The sequence below is a fragment of the Rutidosis leptorrhynchoides genome, chromosome 4, assembly GCF_046630445.1.
Source record: "Rutidosis leptorrhynchoides isolate AG116_Rl617_1_P2 chromosome 4, CSIRO_AGI_Rlap_v1, whole genome shotgun sequence".
NCBI classification, from domain to species: Eukaryota; Viridiplantae; Streptophyta; class Magnoliopsida; order Asterales; family Asteraceae; genus Rutidosis; species Rutidosis leptorrhynchoides.
Genome location: NC_092336.1, coordinates 498,032,077 through 498,054,716, shown reverse-complemented (window position 1 = coordinate 498,054,716; position 22,640 = coordinate 498,032,077). Strand labels below are relative to the sequence as shown.

The 22,640-nt window shown below is 34.9% G+C and overlaps 4 protein-coding genes across 4 annotated transcripts; 2 read left to right on the top strand and 2 right to left on the bottom strand.

The window, feature by feature from the left end:
* Positions 1-51: 51 nt before the first annotated feature.
* On the top strand, positions 52-6,106 carry LOC139844725 (protein LATE ELONGATED HYPOCOTYL-like). Its single transcript, XM_071834944.1, has 8 exons — positions 52-279; positions 386-411; positions 706-894; positions 986-1,097; positions 1,288-1,349; positions 3,651-3,872; positions 3,954-5,261; positions 5,529-6,106. Exons 3-8 carry the CDS (start codon positions 850-852, stop codon positions 5,898-5,900), a joined length of 2,121 nt encoding a protein of 706 aa, XP_071691045.1. The 5' UTR covers positions 52-279; positions 386-411; positions 706-849; the 3' UTR covers positions 5,901-6,106.
* A 1,027-nt stretch (positions 6,107-7,133) lies between these two features.
* On the top strand, positions 7,134-9,991 carry LOC139844724 (uncharacterized). The gene is made up of 7 exons (XM_071834942.1): positions 7,134-7,494; positions 8,127-8,215; positions 8,289-8,364; positions 8,506-8,555; positions 8,642-8,920; positions 9,248-9,286; positions 9,563-9,991. Exons 1-7 carry the CDS (start codon positions 7,350-7,352, stop codon positions 9,740-9,742), a joined length of 858 nt encoding a protein of 285 aa, XP_071691043.1. The 5' UTR covers positions 7,134-7,349; the 3' UTR covers positions 9,743-9,991.
* A 270-nt stretch (positions 9,992-10,261) lies between these two features.
* On the bottom strand, positions 10,262-16,895 carry LOC139844723 (sucrose transport protein SUC3-like). Its single transcript, XM_071834941.1, has 14 exons — positions 16,305-16,895; positions 14,866-14,931; positions 13,911-14,009; positions 13,752-13,816; positions 13,596-13,680; positions 13,466-13,499; positions 13,246-13,345; positions 13,038-13,113; positions 12,274-12,636; positions 12,054-12,197; positions 11,445-11,669; positions 11,282-11,345; positions 11,147-11,190; positions 10,262-10,788 (listed from the first exon to the last, which is right to left on the bottom strand). Exons 1-14 carry the CDS (start codon positions 16,566-16,568, stop codon positions 10,618-10,620), a joined length of 1,800 nt encoding a protein of 599 aa, XP_071691042.1. The 5' UTR covers positions 16,569-16,895; the 3' UTR covers positions 10,262-10,617.
* A 1,133-nt stretch (positions 16,896-18,028) lies between these two features.
* Positions 18,029-22,126, bottom strand: LOC139844720 (protein TWIN LOV 1). Its single transcript, XM_071834939.1, has 7 exons — positions 20,976-22,126; positions 19,552-19,756; positions 19,394-19,458; positions 18,751-18,830; positions 18,595-18,653; positions 18,437-18,500; positions 18,029-18,262 (listed from the first exon to the last, which is right to left on the bottom strand). Exons 1-7 carry the CDS (start codon positions 21,586-21,588, stop codon positions 18,119-18,121), a joined length of 1,230 nt encoding a protein of 409 aa, XP_071691040.1. The 5' UTR covers positions 21,589-22,126; the 3' UTR covers positions 18,029-18,118.
* Positions 22,127-22,640: the final 514 nt, after the last annotated feature.

Below are 22,640 nucleotides of genomic sequence, written 5' to 3'. Positions count from 1 at the left end.
TTATCCGAAATCCCCAAAAATAGTAGTGGCTCAGATTTGTTCTCACAAAACAAAACTCTTCTCTCTCGTCTTCGTAATCAAAACTCCCATTCTGCTTCTACGTTTGTTTCTTAGATTTGGAGCAAATCGCTAAACCATTTTTTACTTCACTGAATCCTTAATTTTGTGATGGAATGATTCGTTCTTTGTGTTGATGCAAATCAATTTTAAGATCATTAGTTTCTTCATCTTATCATTTATCATCGCAATCATCTTCATCCATGACGAGTATCTTCGAAGGTATCTGTTTCTGTTTCCGCTTCTTCTAGATCCTAATTAGGGCTTTTGATTGCTTATGTTCACTTATGAGCTTTAATTTCGTGTTTTTTGTTTTTTGTTGCATAAGGTTTTGGCATCTTCCGGCTTATTTTGGTGAGGATTTTAATAAGGAATTTGTCCTCTCTATCTCTGTTACTGCTCATCACTCCGTATATATTTTAGGTTATTAATCAAAAGAAGTGTATGTTTGTGTATATCTAATGATTGATTACTGTTAATTTCAGCTTAATATTAGTAAAAGAGTTATTAATTGAACTGTATAAGATTGAACTGTTATCCTAGCAGTCAGTTAATCAGTTAGTGAACTGGATATTGAAATTGAAATATTAATTAGATACTATTACTTGTGCTTGTGCTAGCTGTTGTTACATTTATGGTCTTTTGCAGTAGTGTTACCTTATCAGGTGCTTTTGTTGAAGAATACGAAAACGTCAACCGTTAACCAGCGTGCGGAATCGGCTGCTTCGGACTGGGATGAAAGAAACTTGTTACTTGTTCCTGAGGATCTGAAGCGGCTGCTGCTTCCTTTAGATGGACTCCTACTCTTACTCCTCTGGAGACAAAATCAACATTAAGGTTTCTGTTTATCTATCTGTTTAATCAACGCCGTTTATGTATCTTATCCCTTTAGTGTAAAATTTTACTTTTACTTATCCTTATATTGCAGACGAGAAAACCTTATACGATAACAAAACAACGTGAACGGTGGACAGAGGACGAGCATAATAGTTTTTTAGAAGCCTTGAAACTTTATGGGCGAGCTTGGCAACGTATTGAAGGTACCTAGCCTTTTTCATCTGCCTGCTATTTTACAATCGTTGCCTAATATATTTCTAAAACCCTTATTCTTGGTTCCTTTAAGTGCTAATCACATGACATATATATGTATATTTCTTATGTTGGACAACTTTGTTGATGTTAACCTATACCTAACCTTTAATTGGAGACGAACTTTTGGTGTTAATGCAGAACACATAGGTACGAAGACTGCAGTGCAAATCAGAAGTCATGCCCAGAAATTCTTTACAAAGGTCATAATAGTTTTTGTTTCATATGTGTGTGTTTTATCACCATCACATCACCTAATCATGAGATTTATCTCAAGTACACCATAACCAGAATTCACCCTTTTTTATATAATAACAAAATATATTTCTCAAAAATGAGAGACACGTTCTCTGTTTATCCAACGATACACATATGACATGTCTTTTATAGTTTTTTACAAACTTGTTGGGGTTAGGCTCAAATACAAGTACACTAAACACTAGAAGGATGTGATGCCATAGAAAGTATGTAAAGGTGAACCTTTGGGCATGAAAAACTATAAGTCAATCTTCTATAATCAAACTAGCTGAATACCCGTCCAAATGGGAAGTAAACTTAAGTTTAACATACACCAACTTACATGTATAGATCGAACTGTGTTTTTTTAATGTTCATTAATTAAAGTTGTTCATTTAACAACTATAAAAAAATCCCTAAAAGTAAAGACTCATATATGCTTAATATGATATGAAAGGTTTGTATTAGTTATATCTAGTATGTCTTTGATTATGAAGAATGGTGAAATGAAAATACACAATATAGTAGTTTAAATGGTATTAAGTTTACAAATAAATTTATCATTCAATTCAATAAATTGGAATATGGAGGATCATAGATGAAAGTACAATTTCACTGTGTACATCGTGGATATGTATAGTTTGATAATGGTTTTTGCCATCTTCGCCTGATCACAGTTAATTAACATGAAAAACAATATATCTCATCTTAAAGAGTAATACATATACGCATTCACTTTCTTAAGTGTTCCTTTTGTAAACCAATGTCTGCAAAAAGATTCAAAGACCTGTCATACATATAAGAATGATGAAATGTAATCTTAAATCATTAATGATTAACCTTTGTATTAGACTACATGAGTCAAAGGCTTTCATTAAGTCTTCCAATAGTCAAATTACAAATCGTTTGGGATGCGGGAAATAAAGTATTACCTATCACCCATTGACATTAATCAATCTGTGAAGGGAATTCAAAACATTAGAATCACCTTTGGAAAGAAACAGTGACGTTACGTTGGGAGGACTGCTTGAGTTGCAACATCGACTAGGCCGACTGGTCCCCGACTACTCGGGATTTTGAAGTAGCCCGACTAGTCTTGGACTCGTCCGATTCATTTGGTCAAAGTTGTCAAAAGTCCAATTTAGTCGGTCAAAGTAGGATTTATTAGTTCATAGTCGGTATTATTTGGTCAAAGTAGGTCAAATGCAATTAAAGTCAAAGTTGGTCAACGTCTGACTAGTTTCCGATTAGTGTACGACTTGGCCGATTAGTCCCTACAAGGTCCCAACCGACTAACTCCCCGACTAGTGACTTTTACAACCTTGAACATCAGAACTAAATAAGTAAACAAAAAAATCGATTATAGGTCTTCACTGAGTTGTTCATAAAGTTTCGAATTATTCTATATTCAAAAGTGACAAAATTAACATTTAGTTTGTCGGTGTGATACCTCAAAGCTCTATCAAACACTGTAATGGATTTATGTAATTGTAATACTGTTTTTTTATATGATTTCTATTCTAAATTATGATTAGTTTACATATGGTTTTTACCAATATTCGAGTTCGTATTTGCTCCCGATTCTATCTGTATAACATGTGAATATATAGTAAAAGTTGAATACTGTTTTTTCTTTTCATGTTCGCATATAGATTTAGGTGGTGTTTGTTTTCCTGTCTGCAGACCTTATTATGTCTTATTTCTGCGCGCCCGCAGACGTTGTTACACCGTTTGTTTTTCTGAAGACATAAGATAAAATAATGTCTTATTATGTCTGCAACCTTGCAGACTTAGAAATGTGCTTCTAAGTGTTGCAGACAGAATTATGTTGCAGACATAAAAACAAACAATCTTCATTATTTAGCATACAGACCGTCAGACCACATCTTCTTAACAGACATGGTCCGCAGATCTTCAGACAAAAACATCTTGAAAAATAAACAGCACCTTAGTATTATCATTTGCAGATCTGTGTAGGATGTCTCTTACCACTACCAGCTATTCTTTATATTGTGTAAAATCAAATAAAAGACTAAAAGGTCAACATGCTAAGTTTTTTTTTAATTGAATGGAAAATTGACATGCTAAGTTACTGAATCTGAAGCTTGAAAATAGTCACAGACTCACAGCCCTCTCATACCACTACCGGCTTTCTTTTTCTTTTCAGACCTGACATAATTTAAAAATCAGTTAGCTGTGTTTCATTTTTTCTATAATAATTCTAGCACGTTTTTATGCATTTTTCATTTTATTGTAAAAATATATAGTTGGAGAAAGAGGCTGTTGCTAAAGGAGTTCCGTTAAAACAAACTCTTGACATAGAGATTCCCCCTCCACGTCCTAAAAGAAAACCGAATTATCCCTATCCTAGGAAGACAGATAATTCACAGGTGGCAGCAGATAAGGATGTTGTGAAGGAACCAACTCTAGTTTCCTCTCTGCAATCGGGTATAAAAAAACTGGACCTCGAGAAAAAACCCCATTCAGAGGTATACATTTTCTAGCTGTTTTCCTTTTTGGAATTGTGTGTATTATGTGTGCTCACTTCATTTTGTTTCTTTTCATTACAGACAACTAACGGAAAAGAGAAGCTAGAAAATATAAATACGAATGACGAAGTGGGAAATGGTACTGATACTCCCTCAGATTATGAAACTTCCATCCCTAGAATAACAGCTGAATCCGTTAATCCAAAAGTTTTTAGAGAGTTCATACCTACATTGGAAAAGGAGGCGATTAATCATGATGAAATAGATGAAACTTACATCACCATTGAAACCAGAAAGGATCAGAAATTGGATCAAGATGACATTAGCCACACAAATAATACATCTAATGACTCCTCTTTTGAACCACATGAAAATATCATTCAAAGTCAATATTCTGCTAAGCTGAGCCTGTCAATAAATGATACACGGTGCGTTCAAAACTGCCCTAGACATGTTCCTGTACAAGTTGTAGATGTAAATCTGAAAACTAGTACAAAACTCAATGTTCCCCTCGAATCATCAACACTTAATAATCCTGGAGAAGTTGATGAACATGTTAACATAGCAACAGCATCTGCAACTAGCGGCCATCATAACAACAACGCTTCAACATCTTCCAGTTATCCGACCTTCAATCCTCTTTTTACCCCGTACACCACTAATCAAGAAAATTCCCAATCGTTTCTTCATGCTTCATCCACAATCTCGAGCCTCATCGTGTCATCACTACTACAAAATCCCGCAGCCCATGCTGCAGCAACCTTTGCAGCTAAGTTCTGGCATCAAACAAACACACAAGCTTTTTCTGGAGATATTGAAAACCCTAGCATGGCCGCCATTGCAGCCGCCACGGTAGCCGCTGCAACTGCATGGTGGGCCGCCGAGGGTTTACTTCCCGTTTGCACTCCTTTTTACCCGGGTTATTCTTACACTTATCCATATCCACCAATAAATGGTAACCAAACAGTAGTAGCCAACAATGAAATAGAGAAGGGTCCTGAGTTGGTAAAAGAGAAGATGGATGCAGTTAAGAGTAATGATCATGTGTCTTCTTCTTCTTCAGAAGAAGAGTCTGACAACCAGGGAGATGTAAAGTTGAATGATGAATCGAGTCCAGTGGATGATGATGTTAATGAAACGAATATGCCAGTGGCTGCTGAGGTTCAAGATTTGAATAAGACGAGTGGTCAGAAACAAGTTGACCGGTCTTCTTGCGGGTCTAACACTACTTCCAGCAGTGAAATTGAGACGGATGCTTTAGAGAAACATGTTAAAGATAAGGATGATACAAAAGGATCAGATTTGAATCTTCCATACAATGACTCTATTTCCCGTAGAAGTAGAGCCACTTTCACTCCCAATGATTCATGGAAGGAGGTCTCCGAAGAGGCAAGTAAATCCGATTTTATATTTTATACCTCATTTAATAGATTTATATAGATATAGATAGATAGATAGATATAGATATACAGACAAGAGCTTTGCTACCAGAAAACTGAGAACGAAAGATAATCATTATTTTTACTTTACACAATCCCATGAAAGTGGGGTATAGGGATGTGAGATGTAGACAATCATTATCATTACTTTACCCTAGAATAAAGGGAGTCGTTTCTCAACCCCAAGGGCAATTAAGTCATTTGATTTCACATACAGGGACGACTTGCTTTTCAAGCACTTTTCTCCAGAGAAGTACTGCCTCAAAGCTTCTCGAAGGATCAACAGAACATAGTGAAGAGCACTGAAGCTGTCTCACAGTTAGACCTTAACATGATGAGTTGCTCAGGTCAAGAATCAGGAAGTTTTACAGTCTCGAGAGGTGAAAAAACCTTGGGCGATGAAGGGCTGCTGAGAATGGGATTAGGGAATGTGAAGCTGAATGTTCATCATACAGGATTCAAACCTTACAAGAGGTGTTCAATAGAGGCTAAAGAAAGCAAGATGGTGAACGGATCGACGACCGGCAGTCAGCACAATGATGAGAAAAGTGCAAAGCGAATGCGTTTGGAAACAGAGGCATCGACGTGATTCTAATTATACAGGAAGTTTGTGTTGTATATTATGTTTTTTTAGTCTAGTCCTAAAGCTCACCACGAAACTGTTTGTTTAGTTAGTGGGTGCTATATGTTTGTACGTTTTTCTGCTCATAGAATGGACACACAATTACGATTAATGTATTGGATTTAATTGTCATCGTTTTCCTAATAACTCTGGAAAATAAGAATTTAAGTTGTGAAAATGCATATTCTGAGCATCACCTTACAATCATAATCATGACCTGATAACGTTTATTGCATTAGAACTTTCTAATCTGTTAGCAGGTTACAGCACAGGGTTGGTGTTACTAATCTGCATAGTTTTTCTAATTGCTGATAATTTGTACTATTAAGATTACCGACAAATCTTCGGACCTGAGGTATACACCTTCCTTGGCTGTATGATAGTTCTTGAAGTTCATTCAATAGGCAAAGAACTGTTGACGGACATGAATTTGATATTTGTGAAATGTAGTAAATCGTCATCTTCAGTTATATTGCAATCGGATATAAAGAAAATGTTTTTAGTTCTACAGTTGCTATGTGTCTGTATGAACCCAATTGCATCCTCCATTTTCTCTAGACATCAAAGGGTTCGACTCTACGAGTTCCCTCAAATCCAACATATTTAGCAAGTTTTCTGCTTCATTATGTTGAAGAACTTAGTTGCTTATCATGGGTTCTGATTTCTAACACCATCTATTGTGCATTGTGCATGCAAGTAAAAGACCATCAATATTGCGGAAAAAGTGATGGGTTTGTGCAACTAATCTAAACTGAATGTTTATGCTTTCAGTGACACTCTTAGGACCGAACATTTGTGTTGTGCAGGTAATGACAATATGAATGAGTTAGATGACGATTCAAGACAATAAGGTTGGGTTTTGATTACCTCTAATGGAACGATTCTGTGCGGAATGGAATGAATCGTTTAGCATTCAACACGTTTATTTGTAACTTTTGAATGACACCGAATGAAATAAAAATATTCATTTATTCGGAGTTGAAATTATCTCTTAAAGACTAAGTACCATAATCTTCATTTTAATATTTTAATATATTTCTTATATATTATATTATATATTATATCAAGAACATTTATCAAACAATTATGTATTGTTTATTTATTTATGTAAGTGGTTAATACGATAATTTTACATCACATTTTAAATGATTATCAAACGGGTTATTGTCATCTAAAATCAAGTTCCGTTTTATCATTTTAATCATTTTGTTTTATTAAACGAAATCCGGACATACTCAAATAAAAGTAGGAACTGAATATGTAAATTTTAAATACCTAAGGGTCAGAAAGTATAAAATGTAATGATTTACTGTATTTGGCAAATTAAACCCCAGACGGGGAAGGAAGAACAAAGTTAATAAGTCTGAATTCAGGTTAAATCAAATAAAAAAGCTATCTTACTTTTTAATCTGAAGTATGGAAAGTAGTAGCGGTAGTATAATAGTGTCATCAAAAGGTGGGATGATGAAGAATCCATTTACTTTGAAGGTGGGTCAAGTATTTACCGGATTTGGCGTCGGATGTGGTCTTGGTATCGGTGTTGGCAGGCCTTTAAATCTCGGTAACTAACTAACTAACTACTCTTATCTTTTCTACATAAATTAAAGATGAAATTTGGGGGAATTTTCAAACCTAAAGATGAAAAAACTCATCATGCCTGTACGTTGTTTCTTCAACCATTTTATATAGCTATTTCTATCTGGATGATGCTTTTGTGGTTTATGAGTTGTTTACATGATGTTTTTGATTAATGTGGGGTTTTTTTTTTTTTTTTCTTTCTTTTTTTTCTTTTTCAAATGGTGGTTATTTTGTTATTGGAATGCAACATGTTATATACAAGTTGAATTGAATTAGGTACAAATAGTAGAGGTGTTTTTTTATACTTGATATTGTTGGATGGCAACGCGTTGTATATTCTAATTTTGGGTTGAATAAAATCTGTAATTTAATTTAGTGCAACAAGTGTTGGAAATTGGTTTGCAGCCAGTGAAACTCAATTAAAATGTTAGATTTGAACTAATTCTCGATAGTTTTCTTTTTATACGTTTTATCTTGTTCCCGGCATTGCACTCCTACTCCACCGATCGATATATTAGTTCATATATACAATATCAAATATGTAAAAAATTGTGGTTATTCTATTTTAAATTTTGCAGGTTTTGTGTGTTGATTTTATGTGTTTTTATATATCAGGTGCAATACCGGTATTAAATCAAGTTATGGTTGCTGCTAGAGGAGCATCAGATGTTTTTTCAGGAGTTGGAAGACATGTTAACAGCTCTGTAAGCTAACTTCTTGTTGTTTCATTTGGTTCTGTTTTGGATCATATGTATGATAATGATTCTAAACATTCAGTTGAAAATGGTTGGAGCTAAAAACGTCGAAGCAGGCATCGGATGCGGAGTTGGTTTTGGTCACGGTTTTGGAGTTGGTATGCATGTTAAATACTGCAAAACTAGTAGTATTAGTTGTTATTTGTTATGTTCTCTTGATATTTAGCAATTGAAATTTGAGAAGTTTCAGTGTTTTTTATACTCTCGATTGACAAAAAAAATTAATATTTGTGTGGCAGGTATTGCTTTAAAGCCTGGAGTCATGCATCAAATACAAACTAGTCTTATAGTAGGTGAATTATTTTGATCATTTAGTCATATGTCCTCTGAATGTACAAAGCGGTTTTGCATCATTAATTACTCTAAATGTTCCAGCAAACTGCAACAAAGTTGATGATGAGATTTGGAGTGACACCCAGTTTGCCAAGTGTTGCTGGAGACATATTACCCAAATCATTACAAAGTGGTGATAATAATACCGTAAATCCACTTGGAAATATGATGAACTTAGCAACAGGATCTATACCTCCAGTTGCAGACTTAAGTACTACTGATAAATCAAGTTCGTTGTACGCAAGTCATACGCAGAAGGTTATCAGCAATTTCTTGCAAACTCCTCTTCTGGAAACTGAAACCGTTGAAGCAAAAAGTCAGGTATGTAACAATGTGACTTTTTTATATTTTTTTTTATTTTGTTTTGTAGCTTGAAGCTTGTTTTTACCCTAACACATTTTACAGTCGCTTTTTAGTGGATAATGAACATCATCTGCACTATCTTGTTAGGGCTGACGCAATTTTTATACAGTGGAAAAGTTTTTATACATCCAGTTGCAGACTTGAGTACCGCTGCACTATCAAAAGTGTTGTTGAACACGCCTACACTACTCACACGAGCACTAAGTGAATAGCCTATGTGTGAACTTTGTTATACGGTTTGTTACGATTTTTAATGAAATGACTCTTACTATCTTGTTTTGTTAGGTTGGGAGCTTGCAGTCTGAAAAAGATGTGATTCAATTGGTATGGTTACATAACTTCCGTACATTTCTACCATAGTTTCCGTGTCGTGTTAATCCTTCATACTATACCGCCTGTAAAATTTCACTAGAGAGATCACTCAGTTATATTTGTTTGAAGACAAACTATCAAATCTATAGCCGGATAACTTATTTAAATATTTGGAAAGTTGTAATCATGAATGTTAGTTATGAAGTTGAGACGTAGAAGTTGTATCTTTTTTTTTTTTTTTTTTTTTTTTTTTTTTAAGATTTTTATTCTTTGTTATTACTATGTAAGGTCCTGAAACAACAACTTGCTCTTGAGAAGCTAAAAGAAGAAAATGAGAAGCTAAAGCAAATATTAGTTGAAGACTTGAAAATTTCGCCTGGCAAGTTCAAAGTCAACAATTACTCAGGGTATACATGTACTGATTGTTTCGAGTGTCGAAGGAGACAAAGAAGAGATAGGAGAAAGTAAGTAAAGATTGTCGCTAGCTGATTTTTTTTTCTTTATCCTTGTTTGTTGTTATCGGGGTCTTAAACGTAATGCACGGTGAGTGAGAATATAAAAGTATCTTCAAGGAAACCTTGTTGTAGTTTGCCGTTGCCTTGATAAGAAACTCGTGCTAAAATGTGAAATAGCTGTCGTAAGTTGTTGCAATATAGAAAAGGGGCTCACGAAAAGTTTTATTAATGCCAATGTATTACGGAGTATGTTTTTCTATTAGCTCATTCTACTTTTCAACTATTGAAGTCATTTCTGTTGCAGGCAGAACAAATCATCTAGATTTTAGTAAGCATTTAACAAACATTAAGCTACCTAACCAACAGAACCTCAAGTTTGTTTGACTGTAAAAATCTTACAAGAATTGCAAATTAGTGGATCTAAAACCAGCAACCTCAACTTATTAAAATGTAAATGCCAATTCTAACAAACATTAAGCTACCTTATTCTACCCTAACAAGTGCTTATCAGAAAGAAAAGAAAAAAAACAGAAGAAAAAAATAATAATATCAAGAGTTAATGTCAACAAAATAAGGTGGGTTTGTTTAAAGATAACATTATTGGTCAAAGAACTTTAATTGGTTATCCGGGGCTACACTATGTTTTCTCGCTATTTCTTTCTATTTCTTGCTATAGTGATATACAATGGTGCATATGTGTAAGGTACTAACATGAAGCGTGTGAAAAAATGAACAATTTTTTAACATCAAATCTGTGCAGCTCTACATTCACAATGAAGTGCATAAAATGGCCGCAAAAAACTTGTACGTACTGGTCGTGCCCGCCAGGGTGATAATGTACAAGTTGGTAGTATTATCATTTATCACCAACGTGAGGGAGAGATGATGTCACCCAAAATGAAAACCTGTAGGTTTGTAAGAAGTGTTGGAGAGACTTGGAAGCTTTATAGCCGCAAACACACCAGCAGCGAGGGCGCTTATAGAAGCAAGAACAAATGCAGGTACATTCCCTCCCCCAAATAACGCATCCCATGGGCCCGCACCAAGTGATACCACCATCTGCACATAAAAAAGATGAAACATTTTGATGACACAGGAGCTCATACAATCTTTGTGGAAGGTGATAATTCCACTTCCTTTTCCTATAAATCCACTACAATTTCATTCAATGTTCCATAAATACCCTTCGATAAATACTAATGGTAGATTTTTACAAGGTATCGTTTAAGGACAGATTAGTAAATTTGAGTGTATCTATCAAAATCAAACTTGGAAATATCATCTCCCTTTGTGGAATGGCCATTAACAGTTTATATGTTAGTGTCCGGAAAAGAGCAACTCCTAATTAAAGAGGACGTTTAAAATTCATACGAGTACTAAGCATCTAAGATGCAAAAAAATGAAGCAATTAAATTACCTGAGGTACGACAATTGCAAGATTTAGTACTCCAATTGCCAATCCTGACAACAACAACAAACAAATATAAATGTGAGCATATTAACTTGTCTTATATGACATGAGGCCCGTATTATATATTCTAAAAATACAAACCTTGACCACCTCCAGAATCAGCAGTCAATTCTGCTGTGACAGAGAAGGGAACACTGTATGTGATCTGTAACAGATTAATTTAATCGCATAGCAGAAATTAATCACAAATATAAAGCATAATGATAAAGAAAAATGGCTTAAGAGGTATAGATTTAGTACTTACTGCAAGAGGAAGGCCGAGAATGGCAAAAATAACCAATGATGCATTCTTGATTGCCTCGTTTTCTCCAACAACCGAATTCTCAGATTGTCGGACTGATATTATGGTAATGATAGCAGTGCCTGCCATGCAGGCAAACACCACAAAGTTGCTCAATGCCCACACCAGTCTTGAACCCATCCGTTGACACATGGGTTCAATTAAAAATGAAGTTATACCAAGAACAACCTGTCCCAACAAATTTTAACATTCTAGGGAGACTAATAATGAAACGATGAGATTCACAGAAATATTGAAATCAGATGCATAATCAAACGTATGTCTAACACTGTAAGTCCTTCATCCCCTCCGTCCCAGAATAATTGTCTCATTTGACTTTTTTAAGTTGTTTGTTTGACTTTAAATTTCACTGTTTGTACTTGATGAAAGTATAAAAAAGCACATTTTAAACACAATTCATGCATACATATTTCATCAAAAAACAAAAACAAAATTATTTAGAGTCAGAACATTTAAAAAAAAATAAAAAATCAACAGTGAAAATGGCACAGTTATTTTGGGACGGAGGTATCTAAGAAAGTAAGACACTGAATGCTCAATTTGTGTTCTTACTGAATTCAATAGCAAACCAAATGCACCTTCTCTGACACCTTGATCATATGCGCGCATTTCAGCAGCATCCCCTTTTGGATTGCCATGGTAAACCTCCCTGCCCATCCAATCCGTATCAAAAAGAAAAAAGGGGAACCACGACAACTGCATATGTGAGCGTGAACGTGAATAACAGCATAAAAACTATATTGTGTAGTTTGAATGCATGATTTTAACTTACCCATGTAAGAGCCATTACAATAAGTACCGAGTGCATCCCTACTGGTAAATGCCGTAAGCTGGTCAGCAAGTTAACCAAGACTGCTCCGGGACTGTCATTAAAGGTTTCAACTCGATCATCCTCAACATTTGCGTGTACAGTTGTCGTACCGCCATTTATTGCAAGAGTACCACCCTCGACTGATTTTCCAACTTTGTGATCAATCAAATTCATGTGATCTTTAGATTCTGAATTGTCAAGCCCGGCCTGTTGAAGATCATCCAAAAGTGGAGCAGAATCCACCAATCTGTGATGTTGTTTTGGTGCTAATGGAATCTCTTTTGCAAAGTAGAGTGTCACCAACGTGCAGAAAGTAAGAAAAAGCTGTCAACACACCAGCAATGTGTTAAGAAAAAGGCATCCAAAAAGATATCACGAATCAAGACAGGCCAATAACAGCATTCTCAGAACATGTTACTATATCAACATTTCCAGGTCTGTTCATTTGTAAGGATGTTGACATTTAGAAAGTTCAATACTATATTACATTTCAACCAATTATATAAGCATAATATAAAAGGGTCACAGGTATCAACATATTCAATTTCTAACAGATGGTAACATAAATCAGGTACTTTGTCAGATAATTTGTCCGCTCTAAAATACAGATAGATAGAGCAATACTCAAAATAAATGGCATGTGAAGGATTGTAATTCAATATTATAATCTTCTCACATAAAATTATTGCTATTAACTATTATATATACAGTAACTATGAACTCACCACTGCAACTAAAAAAGCTGCCTTCAGATTTCCACATGCCTCACAGCAAGCTCTGGTAGTCAAAAAAGGAAACCACCTACCATAGAGAGAATCCAGAGGAGTATGTAAGAAAATTCTGACCAGGTAAATCGGTAGATAACCTTAAAGATATATAAGGTTTGAGTTGAAAAGAAACTTATAGTTGTGTATCAATGTATGTATGATTTACCTGTGCCAATTCCCACTAGAGCCAGATAAAAACCCTAAAATGTTTCCAATCGCCATCCATGAGCAGAATATAGCATTTGCGGAATTTCTCTGATCAGGGCCTATTCAATAGAATACTAGTTTTAGCATTTTTGAAGTAATTAGCATCATAAGGTGATACTAACTCAACTGGCGTAAGATATTCTATCAAGATCTCACAAAGAGGAAACTTAAGTACAAACCTGCTAAATCAGCCAAGAGAGCTCGAGCAGGGCCCTACATGTACTAAAATCATTATTTGGATATATATTTGATACTTAAAAGCATTTTACTTAAGTTATAAAAGCCAGAAAAAGTATTGGAAATCCATACCTGAACAGTGTTATTAGCAAGATCCAGCATCCAGAAACCTATAATGAATACAAATGCTGCTCTTGTCCTTGTACCTTTAAACGTGCTGCAATATGTAAAGAGGTTATAAAAGTAACCAGCATGATCATAATAAAATATATTGATGCAAGTAGAAACCTGCAATTTTCTTTCGTATCTCCAAACAAGTATCCGATGTCTGCAGAAAACCCGATAATTATCACCTAAAGTGCACAAAAAACTTTAGTGGATCCAGAAGACGGTAAATAAATTTAGCTAAAATCATGGGTTCTTGTAGTGAAATTGTGTAAAACTCACAGCAATTGATATCATGAGAGATCCAACCAAAATAAATGGCCGTCTTCTCCCATATTTTGAAGAGCATCGATCACTCCAGATACCAACACAAGGTTGAACCTGAAGAAATACATAACATGAGGTTGATATACAAAAATTCAATAGCCAGTAGCCACCAGCTACTCTTACATGCAACCAAAAAAAAAAATAATAATAATAATTAAAAAAAAAACAGAGGAATGCCTTAAATAACCCATGGAATCTGATTAAGATTGCATAAAAGGCTCTTTGCGAAAAAGCAAGCCATAATAAATATTTACAATCTTCATAAATCTATTCAACCGCATCAAGGCCATCACCTACATCATAGTTTTCTTTTGGATGTAGTATTCTTTTGTCATATCTAATATCTGATACATTAGAAATGTCACATAAGTTTGGTTTTGAAAAGCTATTCGACCGCATCTAAGTTTTCACCTACACCTTAGTTTTTTATAGCATATATATACCACATCAATTACTTCAAAATATGCCAAACCGCATAAAAATGTCAATGTATCATCCCAGTCTGACCCAACCTGTTTTGCTTGTATTACGAAGTAGCCCGTTTAACCATCACAAGTAGGCTATAGCCTACTGGATAATATCCTCACAAGAGGTCTTAGGTTCAAACTCACTAGCAGCACGTCTTGGGGTGGCCAGGGAAATGGTCGGAAACGGTCATGGGTTAACCCGGTTAGGCTATGTACATCTAATGGAAAACCTCATCCGTTTACCGGTTTATGAAGTAACCCGTTTTACCCCTATGCTGGAACCTATTTATGCAGTAACTATGTAAGTAAACAAAATGCAACTATAATGGTCATATGCATCATAAATGTAATAAATGTAAATCATTTATACAAAAAAGGAATTTGGTTGATTGATATAGAGCAGAGTGATTCTTAATTCAACGCAGATTAATACCAGGACATACCACAAGACCAGTAATAGGACCACAAAGCCAAATAAAGGAAGAAAACACATGCCCTATTCCCAGAGTCTGCATCCAACAAAAAAGCAAGAGTAAATAGAACAGTTTAATCCACTTAATACTTTGACAGATATAATTAAGATGTAAGGGCAATTTAATAAGTATCCAAATATTAATGTAGCCATATATACTAGCAGGGTGCTTGAGCAAAACAACGGGTGGTTATACAACTGACATGCTTTGAATCTATAGATGTTTCTCGATTCAAGCAACAATTTTTTCAGATTTCCTGGTTCAGGTGGGTCCACAAACGGTGCCATTAAATGCTATGTATTAAGTTGACAGACCATTGAGCGTCGAACAATCTTCATAACAATGATGGAAAACACGTATAGACCCTAATAATAGTGCCCAGTCAATGAGCATGATGAGCCTGGGAGAGCCATTTGTTAGTCTCCGACTACCTAATTAGTTTAAATAGAATAGTTGTGATGATACCTCCATAAGAAGTATACAGTCGATGGTAGTGTGCAAATGAAGAGACCGACATGGGGGTTTTGTGTGGAAAAAATACAAGAGTGGTTATGTTGTCCAAGTGTGAGAAGAAGGCTAAACCAATACACCTCTCAAAGAATGCTCTTAGCTTATCTAAAAGCCTGCATGGAGGCTTCCCTATAGAGAGCCTCGTGCAGGTAGCTCCGCTTAGGAAGCTTTTGAACTAGATGGTCTCGTCAACTCTAGAAGAACCCTACCCTGCTATGGAAGATTCAAGAATAAATTTAGTTCTTCTCTAAAGCCCAAGATACATGTGTACATCATCAACTAAAAGCGTAAAAGACCACTCAACAACCCAAAGTTGTAGTCATGCCATTTCTTCTTTGAAAAGCTTTATAATTATGTGCCATGCTTATAAATATGCTAACCGTGTTTCATTTACTAATGCACAATGTTCTAACAAGGGCATAAGCTCAGAGCATCATAATGTTAAAATGCATGACATATGAAAAATCAATTAACAGGATAGGTACACAAAATAACTACCATATACAAAAGAGGCATATATAACCGAAATACTGAAGCATAGCCAAAAAGAAAAATCTGCATTTAATCTATAGACATCCTAAAATGGAAACAAAATGTGTTTGTACTATCGGCACCAACAAACAGTCAATTACTTAGATGAACAAGGTTGTCATTAACCTTCCATTCACATAATAGCCACTAAAATTAATCTCAAACATCCCACCTACACTTTACTAACCTCAAACATATAATAAAATCACCAAGAGAGCAATGGAAAAGGTACCGAATATTGATCATTCTTTAAACAAGCTTACAATATTTTCAGCATTCAGGATACTTTTGTCATTTAAAGTAACGCATCAAAATATCTAATTTTACTCATACATGATGTATATATATATATATGTATATATAAAAACCTGGATATAAGGAGTGAGAAGAGAGAGTTGCAAAGCCCAACCAAATTGCACACCGGCGGCAACAGTACAACTCAAAATCAACGTCATCAAACTACAATCCTCGGTAGGCAAACTAGAGGCGTCACCATTCGAAAACCTACTCGAATTTTGGGCTTCGTTGACGCGTCGATTAGATTCTTCTTCAAAATTCGTCAATTCAACCTCCGCATCGGCATTATGCTGCTTGAGGTTTTTGTACGGCACGCGGATCGACACCGAATCCATCGGTTCAGTTCAATTTTATGAATCGTAAACAAGAATTACACATTACAATTGAGATCTAGTTATCGGTTAGAAATGAGAATATTTTGTTGAGTTAAAAAAAGCGTCAATGAAGACGTGGAGTTTACACAAGTGACCGACACTGTTACAAGGTCAAATCGGGGCGATATTTGGGTAAGTTATGTTTATTCGGATTCGGATAGGCGGAAAGTGCAGGTGTGAACGTGTGATGTTGGTATTCTGCCGTTGATTAGTCTTTGTTCAACCGGTCCACCTCGGAATACAATATTCGTTTTCTATTTTTCAATGACTGAAAATGAAGCTGCTAAAAGGAGGTGTCTCAGGTAGTTCCATAAAATAAAAGCTTTATTATATAAGAAGATCTGAATCTGAATGATCTCTGACCGATTCAAAGGTGTTGTAAGGATTATTTTGGTCAATATATGTTTTGTTTACTTAGAAACTTTATTATTTTTTTACATCATTTTAGGATTATTTCAGTAGTACTTAACCACGCACGTGTTCATCTCTCGTAATTGTATAACACCGCCCTCAATGGAGGAAACCCGAACCAATTCGAGGGCATGACCTATACAAAAAAAACCCCTCCCCGCTACCCCCCGCACTAAGCGAAAGACGAACTAAGTAGATACTTCAGGTAAGTGAAAGACGAACTGGGTGGATACTTCAGGTCAGGGTCAACATCAGTTTTGGTAGAAACTTTATTATTGAGCCAAACTTTTAATAAAAATAGCTTATTCGGTAATCCAAAAACTAATGTCCCACCAAAGGTCATTTGGCTTAGCATTATGGAGGTGACTCCTACAACTTTGGGGATGTGTGTTCGAGTTCAATTGTGGACTAAAATGTATATATTTTTGGAAATAATCGTGTAGGGTGTGTGAGTTTACTTTAAGAAAAGAAGAAGAAGAAGAAGATGTCCCCATATTCGTATCTTTCAGGTGACTGCATAGAAAATTTACGGTTGTAACATCAAGTTTCTGATATCCTTTAAATGCATAAACCCATAACCTCCATCGGGGCAAAAACATTTCCCTCATTTCTCCTCCTACAACATTGCTTTAAAATAAACCAGATTACTATAATCTTGTGTTCCAAGTGTTTCAGTTCCACGCACTTTCCTGAAGATTTTTCTTTTCTCTTATTGAGACGTATACTAGATTGTGTTGCGCACAGAGCTACTGGATTTTGTTGATCACATGAAGAATGGAGATATATTTGCGCTATCTCAGTTTGAGAACAAATCAATTACCAAAAATGGAGGTGATCCGGAAAAATTCAAGTATCCAGGGAACGAGATGAAACATTGATATTGATATTACCTATTGATTAATGATAGTATTGGTGTTACTATTGATCCAAATCATTTCCAGTATGTACGTACCACTCTGTTAGAACTAGCCAATAAAATGTAAAATCTTCAACTTGAATTGAACCATATATATACTTGTATATTGTACTTATTATCCAGTAAGTTTTTAACATACAACAGATTGCAATATATTTTTGTAATAAATAAAATCATTTTCAAGTCATGACTCAGAAGTGGTGGCAATCATTCCTGAACTCCGCACTGCTATTTTCACAGCACCCACAACGCTCAGTTGCCTGATTTCCGGGCTCAGATTCCGATTCTCATGATTCACTTCTTTTTGTACCTCAACAAAGTACGCTATCTGTCACAAAATTTAAAATTAAGTAAACTACTTAATAATCCCAATAAACTAGAGATGGCAATTGCGACCCATATATGAGGTTATAAGTAATTCTAAGAGCTTATCTAAAGATAAAACATATCAATTAGTGAAGTTTGAATTGTAAAGTCATTGTAGATGATGACTATAAATTACCTTTCCAGAAGCATTCCGCACAGGTGACATGTACAAAAAGTTCCAAAACGAACTCCCGTCTTTTCTGGGGAAAAAAAAAATCAAGTAACCAATAAAAGTTTCATACTTGTATCATGTAATTACTTATAGACAGACCACGTTTAATGATTGGGGCCAACCTGTAATTTAGGATGCACATAGTGCGGGATTTTCCAGTTTGAATGCTATTAGTAGTAATCTGCAAATCAACATAACCAGCTCATTGTTTATGTACACAAATCCCTTTATGATTTTGAGAAGTAATAATTTGACAAGACTATTTTTGAATTTTAAACCTGTAATTGAGTTGAGACATCTGTTTGCTGCCCACTTAAAAATCTGCAACTTCGTCCCAATACTTCATGCCTGGTGTATCCTAGTATATACCAAAAAGGAAAAGTTTACACAAGTAAGCAATACTCCAAGAGTCGTAGATAAATAGCATCATATTCAAACAAAGAAAGTAAAAAATTGTAACTTAAATGGATCCAATCACACAAGTTAACAAAACAATGCAACTGTAAGTGGTGTTAAGTTGGCAATTATGTAGTAGCTTAAGAATGAATTGGCGGTCTTAGAAGTTTGATATCTTCGACTACTACCAAATCCAAAATTAACTAGGAGGCGGTTAGAAATTAAATGTGTTTTGAAAGTCATTATTGAGAACTGAAGGGGTGTTTGGATATAGGTAATTATAAATCTATCTAAAATACTCAATCTTTTTACAGCAACTTTTTCTTTGAATATGATTATTTTTAGATTTTTACTCTAGATATTAATAATATATATATATATATATATATATATATATATTATCATTTTTACCTAAACAGTTAAAACTAATAGTTCAACTTCAACTTGTAACAACCACTTTAACCGCACATTTCTATAAGATGTTGACAGCAAAATTTGTACAAGTCTTATATGGTATCATTTTACCTGTCAATTCTAGGAAGGCATCACTAGCATACACAATCGGGATATCGGGTTTATGTGGGTCCGTCCTACAAGGCAACAAGAATGACTATCATTCAGTAACATTTGAATATGTAATAAGATGTACAAAACAGTAAGGTAAGGAAATTGAAAAAACTCACAAGACAAAGCTTTGTTTTATTCTAGCAAGAGATATATTTAAGGAAGCACCAACACGACTCATGTAACTTGAGCAGCATCTCTTATCAGAAACCAATCTGCCCGTTAACTGGCTGTAGTGAGTCAGCATACAAAGTATGTTGCGCATTGCATTACTTGCTTCTTGGTTTTCCAAATCACTCACCTTGCACGTGTTGTCCGTTAATTCTGTACAATAAACAAGGTTGAAAAACATTTGAGACGGAGACGAGTCGTATAGGACCTTGAAAGGTTGAGTCGGTCGATACGGGGTCAAGACGGACGTTGACCAAATAGAAATATATTAATATAAATATTTCAAACATAAATATTTTTAAATAAATGATCTACAAATAAGATGATGTGGTGTTAATTTATATATAGGTTTTTTTAAAATGTTTTCTATAATTATAGTGTATGCATTTATTAATTTATCAAAAAGGATACTATGCAAGTCGGTGTCTTTCCCAGCTAATTTTTAAATGGGATGGGATTTTCGTTTGCACTAGAACAAGACTTATTAAACGTTTTTCTTTGGACCGTGACGGGCTAGTCATCAAACCGCCACATCGGCCGCCGCTACCGCCGTTTGCAACCATGAAAATATATATATACACCTGATGTTTAACAGAGAACCGTATCTACAAGACTCGCGTAAAAAGATTTATTACCATACAACTATACAAGGATACTATATTTTGTATTAATGCTTGGAAAAACTTGTACAATTTTTCAGTTTTGCAAAATACATGGTATGCAGATGGACTGAACAATAAAAAGTGTTTACACGGTTAAGCAATTAGGAGGTGGTTGGGTGTGATCTACGCTGATGATTATATCAGTCTTGAGTGTTTAACAAGAACTTAACATCAAAATACCCGGACTTGAATAAAAATGTAAAGGATTGATGCAAGTAAACTTGGTTTTTTTCTAAACTTGTTTATATAACACACTTTAGTCTATATTCACGCATGTTGCTAGAAATATATTATACTTTGCACATGCTGTAGCATTTCAATAGAGTAACTACCCTACTTATTATATTTACACAAGAAGAAAAACAACAAGTTGACTGTTGACCCATGACCCTCTTCAACCCATAACTATTTTGACCTGTTACCCAAACCGACCCAACCTGACCCGTTTGTCAGGTTTAACAACAACAAAGGATAGGATAGGATATGAAAATGTCATATTGACTGTTGCCTGATGCAAAATGATGTACAATCTGTGTCATATTGTTAATAAAAATAATGTAATTCAAATTAAGAAATTGTTAGGTTTAACCTAATTATAGTCAAAATGATGCATATCATCATTCATCATGGTTATTAATTAATTTCCATAACAAAATACTCGATAACATTAAACTTGATTATCAACGCAACAGAATAAAGGAAGCCCAAACCTGTATCATCCGCTAAAACTGAATCCAAATTTGGACTAATTCGTCCCAACTCTGCCACTGTATCAGACCACACCTCTCTCCTACAGAAACCAAGAACAGCTCTATTTTCGCTACACAAATTCACCCGAATCCTCGAAAACTCACTACCCGAGCGCCTCGGTTTCTGCATTATTGGGACTTGAATACCAACAAAGTGGATAACTCTACCATCTTCTTTACTAAAAACAGGAAACATATGAAATAATATCCAAAAGGGGGTCCCGTTTTTCCGATAGTTTAATAAACAAACTTGTACACTCTTTTCTTCTCTAACGGCGTATCGAATCTCCATAACTGATCTCCTATTAGTCCTAATCCCTTGAAACATCCTCCCATTTCGCCCAATAACCTCTTCTCGTGAATACCCGAATACTTTCAAAAACTCCTTTGAAGCAAAAACGATAGGGTGACCCGAAATCGACGGGTCTGTTATTGTGAAACAGTGTGGCAATTCATCAAGAGCTTCTCTTACCCAAATTGAGTACCTACTGTTGATAGATTCTTCAATACACATACCACCCAATGATAATGATTCTTGTTGTTGTTGTTGTTGTTGTTGTTGTTGGTGCTCCATATGAATTTATGAAGATCAAACTCGATTTCACTAATTAATCCCAATCCCATGTGGTAAAGCTGGATAATTTTTGGGCTTATTCAGCTTTCAATTAATTACTTACTGCTGTACTAATAGCAATTGATATCTAAAACCTCATATTCATGAGATAAAAAGACATGGTTTTGGGTATTAAAATGAAAACTTATTGCTATCAAAAGCTATGGACGTGGGGAATTAAGGCATAAACTAAAGACTGATAAAGAATAAAGATAGTTGTATATGAAGTGATGAATGATAGATGAAAGTGTAATTAAAGAAGGAATCAAAGGAATAAAGTTACTTGGTTTGAATGAAAATAATAAGGAGAAGGAGATGTATCAACCGTTCAAAGGAGATGAAAATAATAAAGTTACTTGGCAGCAGCAGCAGCAGCAGGCATCACAAGTGTGAAGTGAGGATGATGTATCAACCGTTCAAAGGGGAAACTGAGTTTGTGGAAACAGAAAGATTGGGCGATGAGGTCACACCCGAGGCAAGACGAATCACCAAATAAACAAAAGCAAAATAGTAATCGTACCATCTCTATCATTTTTATTTTATTTTATTATTTATTGAATTGAAAATGAAAATCCAAAAACTATGGTACACAAATTATATCGTGCCTTGCACGGCAGCTCTAAATTTTTTTTTTTCGTAATTATTACTATTTGTACAACATTGTTTGTTATTATTAGCAGTTTAATGACGAAACACTTTAGTAGTATATGTATTGAAATAAAAAAATTGTTACAATGAGTTTCGTAAACAATATGAATCATTAGCACAGGAATGCAACAATGAATTACTGATAGTAGTTCAAAACTAAAATAGTCGAAAACAGAGTGATATAATTTTGTGTCAAGATCTTTAGCAAAGTGGAAGTTTCAAGTCTAGTTCTATTTGCTGTACAAAATATGGTAACGAATGTTGAGTTATGATCTTGTATTTCGTTGATAATATTTGTATTGAAAGCAAATGTATTGAAAAATATTATTACTGTAAACGCCATTAATGATACCATTACAATGCTA

Excerpts from the sequence above, each read along its gene's own strand:
- LOC139844723 (XM_071834941.1), bottom strand. The coding sequence starts at position 16,568 with ATGGATTCGGTGTCGATCCGCGTGCCGTACAAAAACCTCAAGCAGCAT. Across the intron at positions 13,681-13,751 it reads GATACGAAAGAAAATTGCAG|CACGTTTAAAGGTACAAGGA; the intron begins GTTTCTACTTGC and ends TACATATTGCAG. Across the intron at positions 13,500-13,595 it reads TTGCTAATAACACTGTTCAG|GGCCCTGCTCGAGCTCTCTT; the intron begins GTATGGATTTCC and ends TAGTACATGTAG.
- LOC139844720 (XM_071834939.1), bottom strand. The coding sequence starts at position 21,588 with ATGGAGCACCAACAACAACAACAACAACAACAACAACAAGAATCATTA. Across the intron at positions 18,654-18,750 it reads ATGTCTCAACTCAATTACAG|ATTACTACTAATAGCATTCA; the intron begins GTTTAAAATTCA and ends GTTGATTTGCAG. Across the intron at positions 18,501-18,594 it reads ATGTGCATCCTAAATTACAG|AAAAGACGGGAGTTCGTTTT; the intron begins GTTGGCCCCAAT and ends TTTTTTCCCCAG.
- LOC139844725 (XM_071834944.1), top strand. The coding sequence starts at position 850 with ATGGACTCCTACTCTTACTCCTCTGGAGACAAAATCAACATTAAG. Across the intron at positions 1,350-3,650 it reads CCCAGAAATTCTTTACAAAG|TTGGAGAAAGAGGCTGTTGC; the intron begins GTCATAATAGTT and ends AAAAATATATAG. Across the intron at positions 5,262-5,528 it reads GGAAGGAGGTCTCCGAAGAG|GGACGACTTGCTTTTCAAGC; the intron begins GCAAGTAAATCC and ends TTTCACATACAG.
- LOC139844724 (XM_071834942.1), top strand. The coding sequence starts at position 7,350 with ATGGAAAGTAGTAGCGGTAGTATAATAGTGTCATCAAAAGGTGGGATG. Across the intron at positions 8,216-8,288 it reads GAAGACATGTTAACAGCTCT|TTGAAAATGGTTGGAGCTAA; the intron begins GTAAGCTAACTT and ends CTAAACATTCAG. Across the intron at positions 9,287-9,562 it reads AAAAAGATGTGATTCAATTG|GTCCTGAAACAACAACTTGC; the intron begins GTATGGTTACAT and ends TTACTATGTAAG.